This window comes from Oryzias latipes, chromosome 1 (assembly GCF_053564925.1).
Source record: "Oryzias latipes strain Hd-rR chromosome 1, Olatipes_Hd-rR_3.1".
Lineage (NCBI taxonomy): Eukaryota > Metazoa > Chordata > Actinopteri > Beloniformes > Adrianichthyidae > Oryzias > Oryzias latipes.
In genome coordinates, this window is record NC_136237.1 from 32446353 (window position 1) to 32464923 (window position 18571).

Sequence of the window (18571 nt, forward strand, 5' to 3'; positions counted from 1 at the left end):
CCCTCACACTGAAAAAGTGAGGACCACAAATTGTCTCCTAGTGATTTTTTATTGCAGGCCAATCAGTGCATATGTCCATGTTGTGCATGACTGTTGATGTGAGCGCTGCATTGAGTAAGTGATAGCAGAAAAAGGGGAGAGGAGAGTGAAAGAATCCAAACATTTACATTAATTTGCTGAAAACCTAAAGAAGCCCTACTCAACTGGCCATAAATGCATTAACAGTCCTTTTTACATTAGCAAACACAGTGGGAATCTTGAATGCTTCTTGATGCCATAAAGTGGTTGAAGTTGCAAGGAAGTGGGGAAAAATAATAAATATATTATGGCTATTTATAAATTATAAATAAAATAAGAACTTTTTAAAACAAACATGTATTTAATCAGAAACTTGGTTCAAGAACAAAACTTTGCATCTGTGTTCATAATAGCATTTAATGCAAGAGTTGTTTTTTTGTCCCCGAATCTAGAATCACTTAGTTTCCCCAAACTTTGCAAGGTAGAACTCATTGATGTCATGAGTAAAAGTTGCTCTCATAAGACAACACTTTTAAACTATTTTTTTATTTTGTTTGTCACCCATCCATGATACAAAGTTATAGTAATATTATTACATGTAGTTTGTATGATCAATCTTCCAACTCAGCTCAATCCATTTCAGGGTTGCAGGGTTGCTGGAGCCTATCCTGCTAACTATGCGGCGAAGGTGGGGTCATGTCAGTCATGGGCATGTAGTAGATATAACTTAGTTTTTGATTTTAAATAAAGTAAGTTTAGTCAGTACAAAAACAAAAAGTTGAATCCCAATTCTGTCCTGTTGGCCTTATTAATGACCCAAATAGCTGCCATCAGTGCAAGAAAGTGCTTTTCCCCTCATCAAGTGCTATATAATTGCATACTATTTACTATTTTGAAAGTAAAATTGCTAGAGTTTTTTCAGTTTCAAGCTCTGAAAAGTGTGTGGGGTAAAAACTAGGGCAACCGACAACATTAAAGGTTTTCTCTCCATTGGGACACATGGCGCTAAATCATCCACTCCAGTAGGGGGCGCTCTGCTTCAGTTGTACACCGTTGCTGAGCTTCTGCAGGACATTCTCCGGAGTCTCTTCCGGGTTCACGACTCGTAGACGTCTAAATGGATCTGAAAGAACCCAATTCATGCGTATATTAATAAAAAAATAGCGTCCTCCGAAAAGTAGGACTTTGTAATAATTCTCAGTGGTACTCTTTTGTTGGTGGTTTTTCGTAGGGTCTCGCTTATACTTTCAGCTTTTCTGAGCTGGGCGAACATGTCTGCGGAGGAGGCGGACAAAACGACCACCACCGATGCTAGCGCCGGGGACGAGGAGGAGGAATGGTTGTATGGAGGTAAATCAATTAACTACAAGGAAATGCAAGTGTCGCCTAAAATGACCGACATAAAAAACAACAAAGTAATTGTAGTTGGTTTAACTTCAAATTAGACTGGAAGGTAAAGCAGTTTAAAAAGTGCGCTGTCTGTCTGTGCTAGCTGGGTAGCTAGTTAGCAATCTGCGCTTTGGCCTTAAGCAGAAAGATGACTTAAAAGCAAGTTATAAATATATATTTTTTTATTATAATTATTATGAGCTTTACATTCTTTATCACTCTGCCATGCGTGTTTTTTCTAGGGCTTTTGCGTACACAGTCAATGATATCAAGTCATATTAGTTTACATGTGTTGTTATCCGCCCGGTGATAATTAATGTTTCTTTTCAGATGAGTCCGAGACCAAAGAGGAGGATGAAGAAGGAGCAAAGTTAAACACGGATGTCGGGTAAAACACAAACACCATTGAATATCATTTACAAAAAGAAAAAGAGAACCATTTTGATAATTTAGGGGAATTTTCCCAAAACAATGACTGTTTTACATGTTTACATGTACATGATGTAGCCGTTTAGCAGAAGCTTTGCGTGGTCTTTTTTTATGTGATAAATGCTTGTAAAATGTGGGTGTATGAATTGAATTTCTTTAACTTATGTCAGGTAGGTGAACCCTTAAGTTTGATTAAATTCTAAATACATTACATCAAAACTCAAGACTTTTTAGCTCTAAAACTTTGATCGGTTATTTCATTTTCCAGTTAAACATCTGACATAAAATTATATCATTAGTAAATCTCTTAAAATAAACCATCATTGTGGAAATTAGGACAAATAAAACCAAGACCTTTTGTTGTTGTTATAGAAAGCTTTACAGCATGTCTAACAGTTTATTAATAAACCTGCAGTGCACCAGCTGATGCTCAAGCAGAAGATGCTGCTCCTGAACATGCAACAGGAAACGGAGTTGCGTCTGAGGTAGCCTGTTTTTATTTGTTTCTCTCCACCTGTCTTTTTTTCCTGCATCTTTACTAAATTGGAGGCTTTTTTTTCTCTTTTTCCCGACATTTCAGGCCACTGGTGAAACTGCTGGTGAGGATGTAGAAAGTGACAGCGACAGCGATGATGACGACGATGACGTCCGCGTTACCATCGGTGACATTAAGACCGGAGCACCACAATACACGTAGGTTTGAGTCCAGTGGAAATATTTACAGTTTCTCGTAGTAAATGTTTTTGTATGAAGCTGTTTTCTTGTTTTTAATTAATGGCAAGAAGAAATGTTTTGTTGTTTTTCGTTTTTTCTTATCCTTTTAAGTTCTAACCTTTTTTTTGGCTTCAGATGGCTTTATTGTGGAAAAGACACCGGTGTCAGAAGGTGTTACTTTTGATTTTGGACTTTCAGCAAAACACAGGCAGAACAGAGATGTAAAAAAAAATAAAAAAATCTCCGGTTTCCTTCCTGCATCTGCTGGGTTTCTTGTTTCCTGTCAGGCTATGTTGTTGTTTGGGGACATAGAGATGTCTTCTGAGTTGACGTGTTGGAAGTATTTAGTGACCCTAACTTTAGCTGTTAATGTTGCATAAAAATGTGAAGGCTTGAATTTTTGAAACAATTTCTGTATTCAATTTTATTCCATAAAATTTGATGTGGTTTTCTTTTTTGAATTAGTTTTAATGGACCTGAGTGTTTTTTTTTTATACAGGTTGTAAAAGTCAAATGATCTTTGGTTGCAAACCCAGCAATAATCTGTTGAATTTTAGCGATGGATTTGTGATTATTTATTTTACAGTAACTGAATAATCGTGGTAAATGTATTCATGCCAAAAAAAACCTGGCCTGCATTATTTTTTGTATTTTATTAGATAATTAATAAGTATTCTATTTTTGTTGCAGGACTTACGGCACTCCACCTGTTAACCTCAACATAAAGTCAGGCTCCAGACCTTATGGACAGGGTGCGTCTCCAAGCTGTTGCAACAATTATTTTCAGTTGTGTTTGAACAATATTCCTCTTCTTTCTTACTTTGTAAGCATTCAGCAGCATTTATTTTGGTTATTCTCAGTGTCTTCAAAGCTGAAAGGGGTGGATCTTGATGCACCAGGAAACATCAATGGCGTCCCGGTGCTGGAGGTGGACGTGGAGTCCTTTGAAGAGAAGCCCTGGAGGAAGCCAGGTTTGTAAAAGTCAAGTAAAATGGTTTTAGCTATACTTTTTAGGGTTATTACTGTCTTTACAAATTAAAAAAAGATGGATAAATGTGATGCAATAAAAACAATTTCGTCACTATAAAACATCAGCTCTGCCTTTTTTTTAGATGAAAAGCCATTGATAGTCTTTAAATATTGTAAAAAAAACAACATAAGGACTAAAGCATCTTTGGGTATTCATTTTTATTTTTTTAGACTTTCTCTATACTTAACGGTCTTAAAAAGGTAGAAATATCATCTTCAGTCACTGAAAGCGTCTTTCTGTGTGCAGGAGCGGATCTGTCCGACTACTTCAACTACGGCTTCAACGAGGACACCTGGAAGGCATACTGCGAGAAACAGAAGAGGCTGCGAATGGGTCTGGACGTCTCGACAGTCGGATCTGTGACCAGCAAGATCACTGTGAGACACAGCTATGAATTGTATTCCTGTTCTTTAGCCCACACCCTTCAAACTCCGGCCATACATGTAATCAGCAGCAGGTCAGGCGGATTTCTCGAGAAACCGACTGGATGCTTGAGGCCTGGAGTCTGACACCTCTACTTTAGCTCAAAGCCCTGATTAATCCAGACTTTCATATTTATGAAACTGTTCTTCCTGCTGAAAGGTTTATTTTGATTAGATATTTTTAAAAGCATGAGGGTTTCGTATTTTGATCTAACCTGAAGAACAAAAGGTTTCATGTTTATTGCGTTTTCAGTCTGTGCTGTGTGGTTACAGTAGCTAAGATGTTGATTTAAGGCTTTGTGGTGAATGAACATCCATCCATCCTTCCTTGATGGTAGAAATCTCTTTCTGTAGACCTGTCAGGGTTTTCCTCCTGCAACCTGTTAAACTATAAAACCAACGGCTTCTTGCAACACCAGACTATAAAGCATCTTGTCTAACAATGTCAAGAGCCCGAATAAGATTGATCACAATGTGTGTTTGTGTGTAAACTTATAAAGCAATAAATCTAGCTGAAAGCTGCGCCGGATGCCCTGCCTGTACAACGTCCTTTACAGAACAGATAAGAAAGTGGATGCAATGTGTGTGCTCTCCACAGGAAATTTGTTTTAGCATTTAGTGTGTTAATCAATGGCAAAAAGAAGAAGCAAAAACTAGTTAAATGTAGACAAAAGAAAACATTTTTAAACATTTTAAAGGGACAGGAAAAGCTATCTGCTTTCATTTTCCTTTATGCATCTTTTTACCTGTATTCATCTTCATGCATCAATGACTCAGATTTTTCTGTTCTACTCTAAATATAAAAATCTTCAATGTCTTAAAGTGTAAATCCACTGTCTGTTCAATACCTTAATCTGTTTTGGCTGACAACACTAAATATCTTCTTCTGTAATATATGTCAGAGTAGCTTAAAGTTCTGGTAAAGTAATGCTACCTTCATCATGACGGTTGTGTTTTGTGTCTAGGTGCAGCAGGGCAGGACTGGCAATGAGAAGGACATCTCCAGCTTACCTGTTCACACGTCTAAGACAGACTTCCCATCTCCAATCAGTCTGTACAAGTCTGCCATCGGTCAGGTCGCCAGGTAACACCTTCCTCTTTTTCTTCTTCTTGTACCCAGAATTTAGATTTCTTGTGACCGTAACACAAACTGAAGACCGTTCTTTCCTAATCCAAAGTAGTTTTAAGAATTTAAATGACAAAATTTACTTTCTTTTTAAAATATCTCAAGGTTATGATCTAAGATTCAAAATATAATGGATTTTATGGATAGTAAAGATAATGAGGAAAATAACAGAATCAGATATTTTTTCTAATCATTGTAGTCAGAGAAATCTGTCCAACTGAAACTCTGCTGTTGACATTCTTCTGACTATTGTAGCTCTTCATCGGATTCTGAAGGAGAGAAAAAAAGCAGCTTTTCCGCTTTCATGTTACATTTTACATTAGTAATATACTGCATATCTGTGCAAAGCTGATGTGAAAAGCCGCTTTTCTCTGAGTCAGAATCAGCTGATTCCCGTTGATCGTGTCAACGGTAGAAGAGTTACGGTGCGTACAAGAACGTGTGTTCTGCAGGCGTCACCGGGGACATCTCCCGTGTAACAAGTTTAGTGCAAGAAGTGATGAAATTTTATGGAACATTTATTTAATTGAAACTCTTTTAGTTGGTGTTGTATTATGTTTTAACATTTTAGCTGTTCCAGGTTGTATTTAGGTGGTGCTTCTTTGATATTTCTTGATATTTTTGATTTCTAGGAAATCAAGTGGGACCATAGATGTGATTGGTGGACAGACTGCCACCATCAGCAGGGTAGAAGGGCGGCGCAGACACAATTTAGATGGAAACAATATTCAGGTGCAGAAAATGAACGCTTGAAAAACATTTAAATAAAATAAATGAAAAGTCTTCTGTAAGCGTTTCATTTGCTCACTAAGGACCTCCTGTTTGCTCTGCTGCTCCACAGGTGATCTCTGAACACTCGACGTCAGACACTGAACCCGCCGCTGCCAAGATTCCCACCTTCTTCCCACCTGGACCAATTCCTCCGAACATACCACCACCCCCTTTTCTTCCTCCACCCCCAAATGTCAGCACTGCACCTCCACTCATACCCCCACCCAGTCAGTTTCCTCTTTTCTTATTCTCCTTTATTTATACATCAATGTTTTGCATTAAGGGAGTTAACTCCATCCTCCTTGTTTTCACATCTTAAGGATTGCCCATTACTGTGCCTCCTCCTGGATTTCCTCCTCCAACTGGTGGTCCTCCTCCTTCTATAATCCCCACTATGGACAGGTAACATGCAGACACTCATACAAAGTTGGATGTGGAACCACTTAAAGGGCACCTTAAAACTAGAAGAAGTGTCATTTCAACGATATGAAGTTAAATATCAGAAGAAAAGTTCACGTCTGTTTATGGAATCTAAATGTTTTGCTGCTGATGCTGCTTCTGATTAAGATGTTCTCTGTCTAAAGGGAAAACTGACATGAAAAAACAGAAAGTTAGTTTTTTTTTTTTTTTTTTTTTTTTTTTTTCAACTTGTCCTGTCCAACAGCTGGGCAGGCAGATGAGAACTGAGGGCCTCTTGTGTTGGACATATTTTACTTTAACAAGAGGGGTTATTTTTTCATACAGGTAGCACTGTCAAAATGCATAAAATGATTTTTTGAACCAAACAAAAACTGTCATGAAAGTAAAACACAAATCATCCAGCGAGAACAATAAATGCAGTAGAATTTTTTTATTACATTTTAATTTAAAATAATAAAAAACCTTACTAGTCTGCGCAGGTGATGAATTAAAACAAAATGTGCTTAATTCTGAAGAATAGAAGGCATTAAGGAACTAATCCTTTTAAAATAAAAGTTAAAACAAAATTCTTTTTTTGCTAATTTTACCTCAGAATAAATACATAGAATTTTTATTCGACATTTAATTTAGTTTTTCATAATGGAGGCACAGCAGGATCTCTCAGATGTAATTTCTTGTTTCTTCCGCAGCCATGCTGGAGGTTATGACGGCCGCTCTGTTCCTCCATATCCATTTCCTCAGGGTAAAACTCCACCCTACCCCCCCAGCTGCACTGCAGTATTTAAAAAAAAATAGTCTTTTTCTAGAACATTTTTGGATTTCATTTCCCACCTTCTGTCCTTCCAGGTGCTTATCCTCCACCTATGGGCGGCGGTGTCCCTCCACCGTGGCCCGTGATGATGGACAACACCAAGCCCTGGGACTATTATCCCCGTCGAGAGGATAAGAGGGAGAAGGAGAGAGACAGACCCCGGGAGAGGACACACGACCGGGAGCGAGAGCGGGAGCACAGCCCCTCAGCTGTGAACTACACCAGGTCAGCGATGCCAACCTCTCCGCCTCCACCATCGGGCAGAATTTCATTTGAGCCACTCTCAGTTTTTTATAGCAATGCGCCAGCTTGATACATGAGACGGGTGTCTGTCCTGATCCTCTTCAGGACACACAGTCATTGAAGAGGAGACTGTCTTCCTGAAAGTGCTAAATTTACCTGCTGCCTCCTTCAAATAGGCTGCTTGCTTTTCATTGCCAGGGTGAAACGGGGGCAATGACTTTTGCGTGTGTCTGTCGCCATAGTGACGAGGAGCGTTATCGCTACCGTGAGTACCAGGAGCGCGTTTATGCAGAGCGCCACCGCGACCGGGCGAGCAGAGAGAAGGAGGACAGACACCGAGAGAGACGGCACAGAGAGAAGGACGAGGGGCGCCACAAATCTGCTCGCAGGTAAACCTTTGCACACTGCTGCTTCCCATCAAGACTAGCGACAGGAATGCAGCAAAAACACCAACTCCTCATCCTGCATACTTTAACCCACGGCGGCAGACTGGGACCGGTCTGTGGGACAGTTGTTGGTACCTGGCCGTAGAAAGCAAAAAACTATTAGCACAACGCTGCTTTTCTCAGATTTCACAATTTGTAGAGATGATGTTAACTGCATAAGCAGTAGAAGAGTTATGATAACCCAAAATGCATCAACATTGGAGCAACAGCTCTGGTGTTAAAGGGTTTTTATACCTGCATCGTTAGTATGAAGACAAAAAGGCTCCATACTTTGGAAATTCATCATTTAGCTGACATGTATACAATTCTACTGATTCTGATTCTATGATGACGGAACTAACTTTAGCCGAGTCAATCAGGATTGCTTCAGCAGTGTGTTTATGTAAGTTATCATTGATAGATGGAGCATGAACATTTTTGCAAAAATGTCCTGATTTTTTTTCTCGGCACTCAGAACCTTTTAGACTACCAGCTAGACGTTACGAATCCAACACTGGAAATGCGGCACAAAAAGGACAATGTCTATCCTGTTTAGTCATTTTTTTCTTAAACATTTTTTTCTTCAAAATAATTTGTTAGAAAGGAAAAGTTTCTCTTGACAGAGGACTGATGAATGGAATCTTCTGCCACCTCTTTGTTCTCCCATATTTTCTTCCTCCCCCTCTTCTTTTCCCCCCTTACTCCGACCACACTCTCACCTTCTCCCTCTTCCCACGCCTTCCTTCCTCTTGGTGCCACGCTGATCTCACTTCCTCCGCCATCTTCACACCTCGGTTGTTCTCCTTCCATTAGCAGCAGCAGCCGTAGGAGGCATGACAGCGAGGAGGGAGACAGCCACCGGAGGCACAAACACAAAAAGAGCAAGAGGAGCAAGGAGGGGAAGGAGGCCAGCGAGGACATCGGCGCCGACCAGGAGAACCAGGAGGCCATGGAGTAGAGATGAGCGCCCCCCTTCTGCTTTGTCTTTCCGATGTCCATTTGTCCTCACACTTCACAGAGGCGGCGAACATGAACAAGAGACAACAGGTGGAGGTGTCGATTTCACCTCTTTTTTTTTTTCTGTTAGCCCGTATTCTCCTCCACCCTGCTGTCATCCATCCTCACTTCAGAGTGGATGAAGAGAGACGAAGGAGCGAGGAGCTCCCCGTCGACTTGATCCATCAATGTCGTCCTTTGGATAAAGTCATCTTGATTTTCAGCGTTCGCTCAGAACCATTTTCGGCATCATTTCTGTTCGTTTGTAGTTCCTGTCACTGATGAAGACCTCTAGAGAGAAAACCTGTTGAGTTGGATTAAAACACAATTTTGATAAAAAAAAAAAACAACCCTTTTTGTCTTTGCATTCTTTCAGAATAAATGACTTCTCTGCTTTTGGACACGGTTACAGTTAAAAATATAGCAAATTTAAAGAATATAAGCTTATAATGGTCCTCAAAAGAGTTGACTTGTACATCCGAAAGTTAATAAAAGAAGCTTATCAGCTAAAGTGATGACACCTATCGAATATTTTAGGACTTTTTGGATTTAAAATGTGTTATTCAAAGGTTTATGTTTAACTTAAAAGTATAAAAATGAAGTTTAGTTTTATGGGGGTTTTTGTGAGAAGAAAATGCGTTGAGCTGTCAGGCTTATTTTAAGTTTATTTCAATCAATTAAAATAAGAAATTCTAAAGAAGACAAAAGAAATACACATAAAACCATGAATGATTAATTATGACCCAATTGGAGAATTGAAAAAGTACACAAAAACAACTTGTATATCCATATATATACAGCATGAAAATGATACTATTATGATTACTGTTAATTATAAATAGAAATTCTTTTACTTACAGTACATGACACATTGAATACGTTAAAATGTAAAGTTTGTCAGAAAGTTTAATTGCTTGAAAATGAGTAAATGTATATTATCCCATTATATTTTACTGTTTATTTTGCACATGGTTGTCATAATCCAGTCCTCCTAATTAGTTACATATATACTTTTCCAGACCAGGTGTAGATCACTTAGCAAATCCATAAGTGTTAATTATATCAAATAAAAAAGATGAATCGCCTTTGGTTTACATAGAAAACTGAAATGATTATAAATATCACAGCTCAAGTATCAAAATGCGGTGATTATAACAATATTCCAGAAATTATTCTTACGGATTGAGTATCAAAATTAAGGTTTTGGAGTGCCTGATGATTAGGATCAAGAAGGAATTATTGCATCATGTATCCTTAGTGTATGTTTTTGTCAAAGTCGTTCTTCACAGTAAACAAAGTTACAGAAATGGTTATAGAATAATGATTTAGAAGAATAATTATGGAGTTTATTTCAAGGGATCAAAAAAAAGGAAAAATACAAAGATAAACACAAATCTATTTAGAAAAATAATTTGTAAATAGATTTGAAAATAAAGAAAATGTATCTCCTGGACATAATTGCTCCTAATCATAAATCAATATATTGTACTTATACGAATAGTACATAACACAATCAGTCCATTAAATATGATATAAATTAGTGGTTAAATAATTTTCAAAAATCAAATTTAACAGTAGTTTTTTTCAACACTAAAAAACGTGATTTTAAGAGGAGAGCTGATGAGCACAAAGTTCAAAATCAATCTTTGGTTTCATAACGATCAACAGAAGAGTTGCAGAGCTTTCCTGCAGATGTTTTTAAGCCCCGACTGTCTTCACAGCTGTAGAAGTGACACAACGACCAGTATTTAATGCCTCCACAGTAAAGGCCTTTGTTGCTAAGTCATCCTTGGTTTGGTGGTACTTTAAACTGGCTACAATTATAGTTTTAGGAGAACTCATTTCTGTTTTTTATCTTCCTGCAACTAGTGTGAATAAAAATACAGTTAAATGAATGGCCTAGTTGATATAAATCAGTGAATTACTAAAAAACACAATGTTCTAAAAGCATAACAGCCTCTGCAGTGCACTCAAGTCCATGTGATCAGATCAACCCAAAACAGGAGCAAAGTCTGCTCCGTTCTTTCTCTGTTGGCTGTTGATTTGTTTGCTGTGGTTGCATCAGAAGCTAAATGACTATGTGGAGAACCCAGGTGAAATGCACAAGAGCTCCAGGAAGAAAGCCAGGATAAAGAGATCAGAAGATGAAGTGTGTTGCCGTGCTGGTGTGGCTGAGCTGCCTCCTCCCTCTGGGACGCTCTGCTTCTGAGAGCAACAGGTGTGACAGTCTGCTAAAACCAATCGCCGTCAGTAATGAAGAGGTAAGTGACTTTCTTCTTTCAGCCACAAAACCTTTTTCTGATTCAATTTTTACCAGCTGAAGTTAAAGGAGAAAAGACATTTACGGTAACCTTTTTATGTTATAGTAAAACAAACCTACAGTGTCTCAATCCAAAAGGTTTTTTCCAATAACGATAGGAATAGAAATCAATTAATATCGATTAATTATTACACCCCTGGTAATTTTTTATCTATGGTACGATATATATATATTATTTTTTTATAATTTTTTTTAATTTTAGTTTAATTAAAAGTTCCTTCATCCTTGTTATTTGATATAATTACCAGCCACAGATATATTAAAACTCTGGAAGAACCGGATTGTGATAACTAGATAAAAACAGTAAAGCATAGTAGTGGTGGGGTTATATAAATTCTCTCCCTCCCACTTCTTTTCAAGCAACCCTGGACGTGACATTAAAACAATTGTTCCCTCAAATTAGTATTATGCGTGCAAAATTAGTTTTCCAGGTATTTCCAAGTGTTTAGACGCTTTCTCCTCTGTTTCTGTTTTCTGTCATACTATGAAATGTATTCTCTGAGCTTCACCTTTGTGTGTGTGTGTGTGTGTGTGTGTCTGTGCGTGCGTGTGGGTGGGTTGTGTGTGTGTGTGCGTGTTCCTCAGATGCTGGGTAAATGGATTTACATTGGGGGGAGCTCCAACATCCCAGGAAGCCGCTCCCTGGCCCACATGATGTCCAGCGCCTGGTTGAACCTGACTGTCACCTCCCAAAGCAACGTCCTCAACCTCGTCCAGACGCAGAAGATGTAAACTAAACAGCTTCTTCCTCGTACTGCAGACCAGAGGATTTTAAAGCAAAACTAGACATTTCCTGCTAAATTGCCAACAGAGTTTTAGCAAAACAGATAAAATAATACACAGGAAACTTGAAATTTTAGCCGTTTTTGTTTAATTAACTTGACATGGAGCTTGGGGACTGGCCGTAGTAGGTCCTGCATCACACCTACAAGCTTTCATGTGTCTGCTCCTAATTCACAAGTTGAATGAAGAAATGCTCAAACGCGAATAGAGCTTAATGTTATTTATGAAGAATTCTACAAGAATGTGTTAATCCTTGTGCTATCCTAGGCACTTTACCATTGGGAGTTGGGTCATCTAGACCCACTAGACAGTGCTCTGAACCTTTTTTCTTCAATGATTTGTGATCTTCACTGGTGTCCATGGATTACATGAAATCTTTCTACCTTTGTCATGGTAGGGAGAACATGTCAAAGTAAGGGTGGGGTCATCTAAGATAGCACAAGGGTTAAAAACACCATTTTCATTCGAGTGGGTCTTTAATATAAGAGTCTCTGAGAGACGGAAGTTTGGTTTTTGGAAAATATGTCAAATATGTCAAAATAAGAAATTTTGATGTGTAATAAGTAAACAAATCTGGCTATAGATCAAGACGTTGTTGGACTTTTTGGTTTAATACTACGTTTTTTTATTCAAATTAAGATGGTATAGCCTTTTTCAGGTAAAAATGTTACATTAAGAATACATTTTCTAAAATAAAACATTTTTAATTAAGGTCTGCCATGAAACTGTGTCTTATATTAATTTTTAAAAGACAGCTTGGGACGATTTAGAGCTTTTTTTTTTTAAATAAAATAAACGGAAAAAAATTGATTATTTTACATATAGTTTTACATTTTATTTCCAGGGTTGGCCAGTGTTCCAGCATATCATATGATGTAATTTTTGAAAACAGCACAATGGTTATTGGTAAGTGAAAAATAGACCTTTGTTTAAAGCTGTGGATCCTGCCTTTCACTCTGCTCCCCGGTTTTGAACACAGAGAAACCGTTCTATCTGAAGGAAATCTATCTGCCAACTGAGTGCCCAGACTGTCTGGTTGCTGCTGAGGAAATTGTTTCTGGGCCCGATGAATTTACCAGCCTTCTAATGTTTAGTAAGAGACATACATTCAACGATTTAACACTCAGCCAATCAATTTTATGACAGTCATTCTTGTAAACATCTGGATTTCTAGGTAGGAGCAGAAATGTCCCGCCTGCTGCTCTGGAGATGTTAAGGGAACAAGCAGAATGTCTTGAGATGGTTCCTCCCATCATTTTAGATCCAAACCACGGTGAGACTCTCAGCACTTTGCTCGTGTCCACACAGCTGTTGTGTTTCTAACTCACATGTGTGCACGCAGAAATGTGTCCCGACAACATCCCTCGCTCTGACGGCCTGAGTGCCCTGAACTCCTTGTTGGAGGCCAAGACCGGACAACGTGTGGCCAGATTCCTGGATGCTGTTTTTGATTTTTTTGTGAACTGAGGGTGCATTACATTTGACTTTCCCTCGGTGTCGGACACACGAAAAGTTCAAGTAAATGAACCCGTAAGGCGGCCCAGCAATCATTTTTACAAAAAATCAGGGAATCCCATGTCCCTCATATTCATGTGACAGAGAGCCAAACACCAGCAGAAATTGTCAACCCTGATTTTAACTAAAATGAGACATTTTTCTGTTCAAATTTATTTTGTAAAAATCCTCATGAACTTGTTCTAAATCTTGAAATGTATGAAAACCATACATTTTAGTTTAAGTGTAAGAAAAATTTTTAAGTTCAATAAAATATTTACAAAATAATATTTTCTGTCTCTTATATTTACTAATTCTTTTTCATCATTTTCTTTTTTTTTAAATGTGAGACACCATATCACAAATATGTTGAATTTGCAGATCTTTAGGATGCACTTCTGTAAGAGGCCACAAGAGAGAGACAGAGCGCCGTTCTGATCATTAACAGGCAAAAGTAAAAAGAATCAACAACAAAAAAAGAATCAACATTTTACCCAACTTTGCAAATTTAGGAAACATTTCAACGTTAATATACGTGATATTTTATCAAAATACAAATCGCTTATGGCAGTTATTTTTATTCTCTGTCATTTTTAATAAATAAATAATAAATAAATGCAGGAAAAAGGCACTGAAGGGTTTGAAGTATTGGCATCAATTTTCAGCTTTGTTAAATGCACAGCAACTTTTAGTTTTATTGTTGGATTTGATAAATACGACTAACCAAAAGAAGAAGCACGTCAGCCAATAAACAGCGGTTATTTTTTTGGTTTATGAAGAGGTTTATATTTCACAAAGCTTTCTTTCATTGTCTGAATGGTTTTTGTTCATAAATTTACATATTTTCCTTGACTGTTCAAATCAAGATTTTTAACCACCTCAAAAAGTTAGACTTACATTTCAATATTGTCACTTTGATTCTATTTTTTAGTAAAAATACAAATATTTCTTAATTGAGAAAAAACCTCAATTTTCTTTGTTTTTTCCCCCCTGCCGCTGCTGACCTTTCCCCCCCTCTGCAACAAGAATATTTCAACACCACAGTAAACAGTGTTTGCTGAGTCTCCGTGCTTTAAAAGGCCTCAAAAGGCTCGACCACACAAACTGTGGTTCAGCCATCATGGAGCTGATTGGTGTTGCTTTGGCTGTGATCTGTCTGCTGTCTGCAGGACAGTCGGCTCCTGTGAGCAACTGTGAAGAACTGGTGCAGCATCTCCACCTCCCAGCAAGGGAGGAGGTAAAAACATCTGTATAGCTGATGGACTTTCAGGGAGTTTTGGTTTCTATGTTCACAGTCAGTGATGTCTGTTTTAGATACTCGGAAAATGGGTGTTTATAGGAGAGAGCACCGACGTACCCTCATCGGCTTTGATGACAAAGATGTTTGTGGACTCTGTCTGGTTAAACCTCACTGCAGCTGACCAGGAAGACAGCATCATGTTTACTCAGATCCAAAAATCGTAATTTTCATGCTCCTTTGTATTTTGTTTTTAAAGGTAATCCCACATTTTTTTGTGTTTTGTATTCAATCTAAGCTATTCTTTTTTTTTTTGAAGATTTGGTATTTGCACGCGTGTGTCATCAAGTTATACACTGAGAAACAACGCTTTTCACATGGGTGAGTAGCTCTGAACAGAGATTAAAACATAAAATACATATTTTAAAATAGCCATTTTAATTGTATTTTTTTGTACATCTCAATCCTCAGTGTATCCAATCAAAAGCAGGACTGTTCTGTTGAGGACCAGCTGTCCTGACTGTCTTGTTTTTAACTCAAACTTCAGCTTTGGAGGAAGCTTGTACTCCAACCTCCAGTTTCTCAGTAAGAACTAAGTTGTCTACTCTTTCCCTTCTTACTGTCATTCTTCCTTTATTTCCTAGATCTTTCTGTCTGGGAAATGAAGAAATGCTTTGTAGAAAGGTGGAGGCTGTTGTTCTCCCCAGAAAATAAAATAACTCTCCCTGAGCTCCTCTGTCCGGGCGAGTGCCAGAAACTCAGGGGTTCTGTTGTTCTCTGTACCATCTGAGGAACGTCTGACCTGGAGATGATTAATCATGCTGTAATTTCTTCTCATTCAGATTTTTGTAATTAACAAAAACTTGAAAATGTCTGCAACTCGTTCAAAACTCTGCGGCAAGGCTTTTAAAAATAACAAATTGCTTGATGTTAAAATGTTTTCTTCCATAGGTTTTAGAGCCAACATGGACAAACTACTCTAAGGCCCGATTGAGGCCACTGAGCTGGTATAGGTTTGAGTTTGAAAGTGCCAGACAAGACATTACAGCTGTGAAAAAAATAATACTAAATGGCAATGCAACATGTTAAACCTACCAGTTCATGTAAATGAATGCCAGACCAAAAAAAAAACAAAAAATCAATAAACAAATGTAGGCAGGAGTTCAGTAAAAACTGCACATTTATCAACTTGGTGTGATTCTAAATAGAAATGGTAAATTCTGTGTATTTTCTTTTAACTACCACACTAAGGAGAACTTGAGATGGTTCCTCCCATCATTTTACATTCTTCTCATTTATTTAAAACCTCACAATCAGGTTTGGGGAGACGTTGAGCTTGTTTTTGACCCCATTTCTGTCTGCCAGGCAGGAGAAGGGAGGTCTCTGCTGCTGAGAAGGAAGAGTTTAAAAGGCAGACAGAGTGTCTGAACTTACCTCAATTCATCTTTCTGGATTCAAAGAAAGGTAGGAGCTTCTGATTGTTTTTTTTTTTAAACAAGTTTAAAAAAAAAACACAACGTTTTACTTCAACCTTTAGAAAATAAGACAAGGACTTGTATGTATGTTATTGTTATTGTGATAAACACAAATTATTTTTTTGGCATACTTAAAATTTAAAGAGAAATGACCCATAGTGCATTTTCTTTGCACTTTAAATCCTTGACTTTGTTAAAAATTAATAAATTGTCTCATATTCTGGTGGCCCTTAATTCTGGTCGTGCTATCTGACTTCTAATTGATTTTCCGTGGAACAAAGTGCTCCAAACTCTGTCAAAATCTTTTTTTCTTTTTTTTACTTTTTTTTCCACTTTACAGTAACTTATTAAAATGAAAACCTCAGGATCCAGAGCCACATGTCCAAAACACAGCAGCCAGATTTATTCTGGGGGCCAAGAATAACACAGATCTAGGTCTCTTTGAACTGACTGCCAGTGCAATACTTGCTTTGTATTACAATTCTGGTCCTTAAGTCCCTGGCAGGTACGACACCTTCTTACCTCTCCAGTCTGCTTTTAAAATATTCCCTTCTAGAGTCCTAACGTTCCACTGACCAGTTTGTGTTAATGGTTCCCAGAACCAAACGTAAGTTTTTGGGGGAGCGTGAGTTTGCTGTTTTGGTTCCTAAACTATGAAATCAGTTGCTACCGAAAATGGAGAGGTCTCCCTCTTGGAGAGTTTAAAAAAAAGATGTTTTAGTTTGGTTTTATACTTTTAATTCTTTTAGGTTTTGTTCTCCACGTGTACAGCACTTTGGGTCTCCTTGGCTGGTGGTGGAAGGTGCTTTATAAATAAAATAAATCATGATGATGATGACATGTGGCTGGGCAGACCACTGTTGTATAGTATTTTTATGGGTAAAGGAAGGAAAAAAAGGAGTTTCCCATAAACCTGTTCTCATGTAGTTCATCTGAACATATATATTTATTTACAAAATAGTCTGAATGTCTTTCTAAAAAAAATAAAAAGGATAGATCTGCTTTGCCATAATAAGATGTGTTGTGTTTTGTGTTGGGTGTAGCTCCTCAAATAAATCAACGTGATGCATCTTGTGGTGACCTAATTTAACACATTTAAGTATATTTGATCGATTGAGGAAAAGAAACTAAAAGGGAAAATATAAATACACAGGAAAAGGCTCTTATTATGTCTCTTGTGTTTGTTAAGCTCTGCTCTTCTTCTCCTCTCAGAACTTTGTCCAGATCCTTCGTCCGACAGCTCAAATAGCGTCGATTTGACCAGCAAGCTGAGCCTCTTGGATTTTGACCAACTGGACAAGACTTTGAGAAATGAAACAGAAGTGCAGAAACTCATCGACATGGGGTCTTCACAGTTATCCACTCAGTGACGCAAAGTTAACACGCCACAGGTTTCGAAAGGGGAAAAAAATTCAGAAATAAAGGTTTTAAATAAAAATTAGTTTGATAGTTCTGGGTCATACCTGTTGTACTATTCCTATCAGCTGAATTTTAAAAATCTTTCTTGAAAAACTGCTTTTCCTGTGTGATTATTTTCATACCTTCCTACATATGTTTTGTCTATTTTTTTGTTGAGGGTAAACAACTCCACCTGATGATGCATGTTCCCCAGGTTATCTCTATAACTCTTTACAATCCAAATATTTAAACAGTCAGATCTGAACTTTGGATCATACATTTTGGTAGATGAAAAGGAAAAGGGTGTTGACATTAAATAGACCCAGATAGTAAAGCGTTTTCGTCCCCCCCCCCAAAATTGATTTACTTTGAGTTCATATCCCTTTGGTCTTCTGCATGTTGCATAAACATCCTTGACCCAAATATACATTTCCAGGAAATATCTTTCTAAAACATGTATGCTGCATTTGTAAGAGATGAAAAATTCGGCATTTTTTTCACATTTGAAAGTCAATTTTAAAATTGAATAGCTAAGTCCATATATCTATTTATAGGCATTTTAATGTATTTATATGTATTATAATGTATTTATTGTATATTATTTATTCATGTTTATTGGTCTCTGTGATCGGTAGTCATGGGTTGACTGCAGACAGAATAGAGAAAATAAAATGCTCTTGCCTATGAACCTAGATTTTCAATTGAAACAATATTTGTGTCTCATTTAACTTTTATTCATTTATTTGGGTGAAAAATTATCCAAGTCTGTAAATCTGTGACATCTTTATGCCTCAGTAATGGATGTTCTTGTCCCACTTTAAGCAGCTCTTCAGCATTTGTTTTACACTTATTTTTCCAATTAGCCGGACCATTTTTTAAAGAGTTGGATCAGATATTTTTAATTTAGTTGATGTGTTCAAGTTAATTTGAAGTTTTTTCAAGGAAGGTTGGGTAGTTTTCAATCATGGCCAGGAGTTCGAAACCCTCATGAGTAACTAATCACCCAAGAAATGTCATATAGGGACTTAAAGCTCCAACAAAATAGTGCGGTACAAATACAGTCTAATAAT

At 37.6% G+C, this 18571-nt stretch overlaps 3 protein-coding genes across 4 annotated transcripts; all 3 read left to right on the top strand.

Annotated features, from left to right (window-relative positions):
• The first annotated feature begins 1052 nt into the window (after window positions 1–1052).
• fip1l1b (FIP1 like 1b (S. cerevisiae)) lies at window positions 1053–9141 on the top strand. 2 transcript variants are annotated; one of them, XM_004065716.5, is made up of 15 exons: window positions 1053–1368; window positions 1738–1795; window positions 2252–2321; window positions 2417–2529; window positions 3241–3302; window positions 3411–3521; window positions 3827–3957; window positions 4968–5086; window positions 5761–5860; window positions 5970–6126; window positions 6220–6301; window positions 7009–7061; window positions 7166–7355; window positions 7616–7762; window positions 8612–9141. In XM_004065716.5, the coding sequence occupies exons 1-15, from the start codon at window positions 1290–1292 to the stop codon at window positions 8754–8756; spliced, it is 1617 nt and encodes a 538-aa protein (XP_004065764.1). In that variant the 5' UTR covers window positions 1053–1289; the 3' UTR covers window positions 8757–9141. The 2 variants fall into 2 exon arrangements, with proteins under 2 accessions (XP_004065764.1, XP_011472824.1); XM_011474522.4 differs by having other exon boundaries at window positions 8615–9141.
• A 1695-nt stretch (window positions 9142–10836) lies between these two features.
• On the top strand, window positions 10837–13679 carry LOC101159643 (uncharacterized). The gene is made up of 6 exons (XM_004065715.5): window positions 10837–11055; window positions 11700–11842; window positions 12742–12803; window positions 12877–12990; window positions 13072–13170; window positions 13240–13679. Exons 1-6 carry the CDS (start codon window positions 10939–10941, stop codon window positions 13362–13364), a joined length of 660 nt encoding a protein of 219 aa, XP_004065763.1. The 5' UTR covers window positions 10837–10938; the 3' UTR covers window positions 13365–13679.
• Window positions 13680–14466: 787 nt separating this feature from the next.
• Window positions 14467–17615, top strand: LOC101159415 (uncharacterized). Its single transcript, XM_004065714.4, has 6 exons — window positions 14467–14628; window positions 14706–14851; window positions 14948–15009; window positions 15100–15213; window positions 15994–16092; window positions 17316–17615. Exons 1-6 carry the CDS (start codon window positions 14512–14514, stop codon window positions 17471–17473), a joined length of 696 nt encoding a protein of 231 aa, XP_004065762.1. The 5' UTR covers window positions 14467–14511; the 3' UTR covers window positions 17474–17615.
• The last annotated feature ends 956 nt before the right edge of the window (window positions 17616–18571 follow it).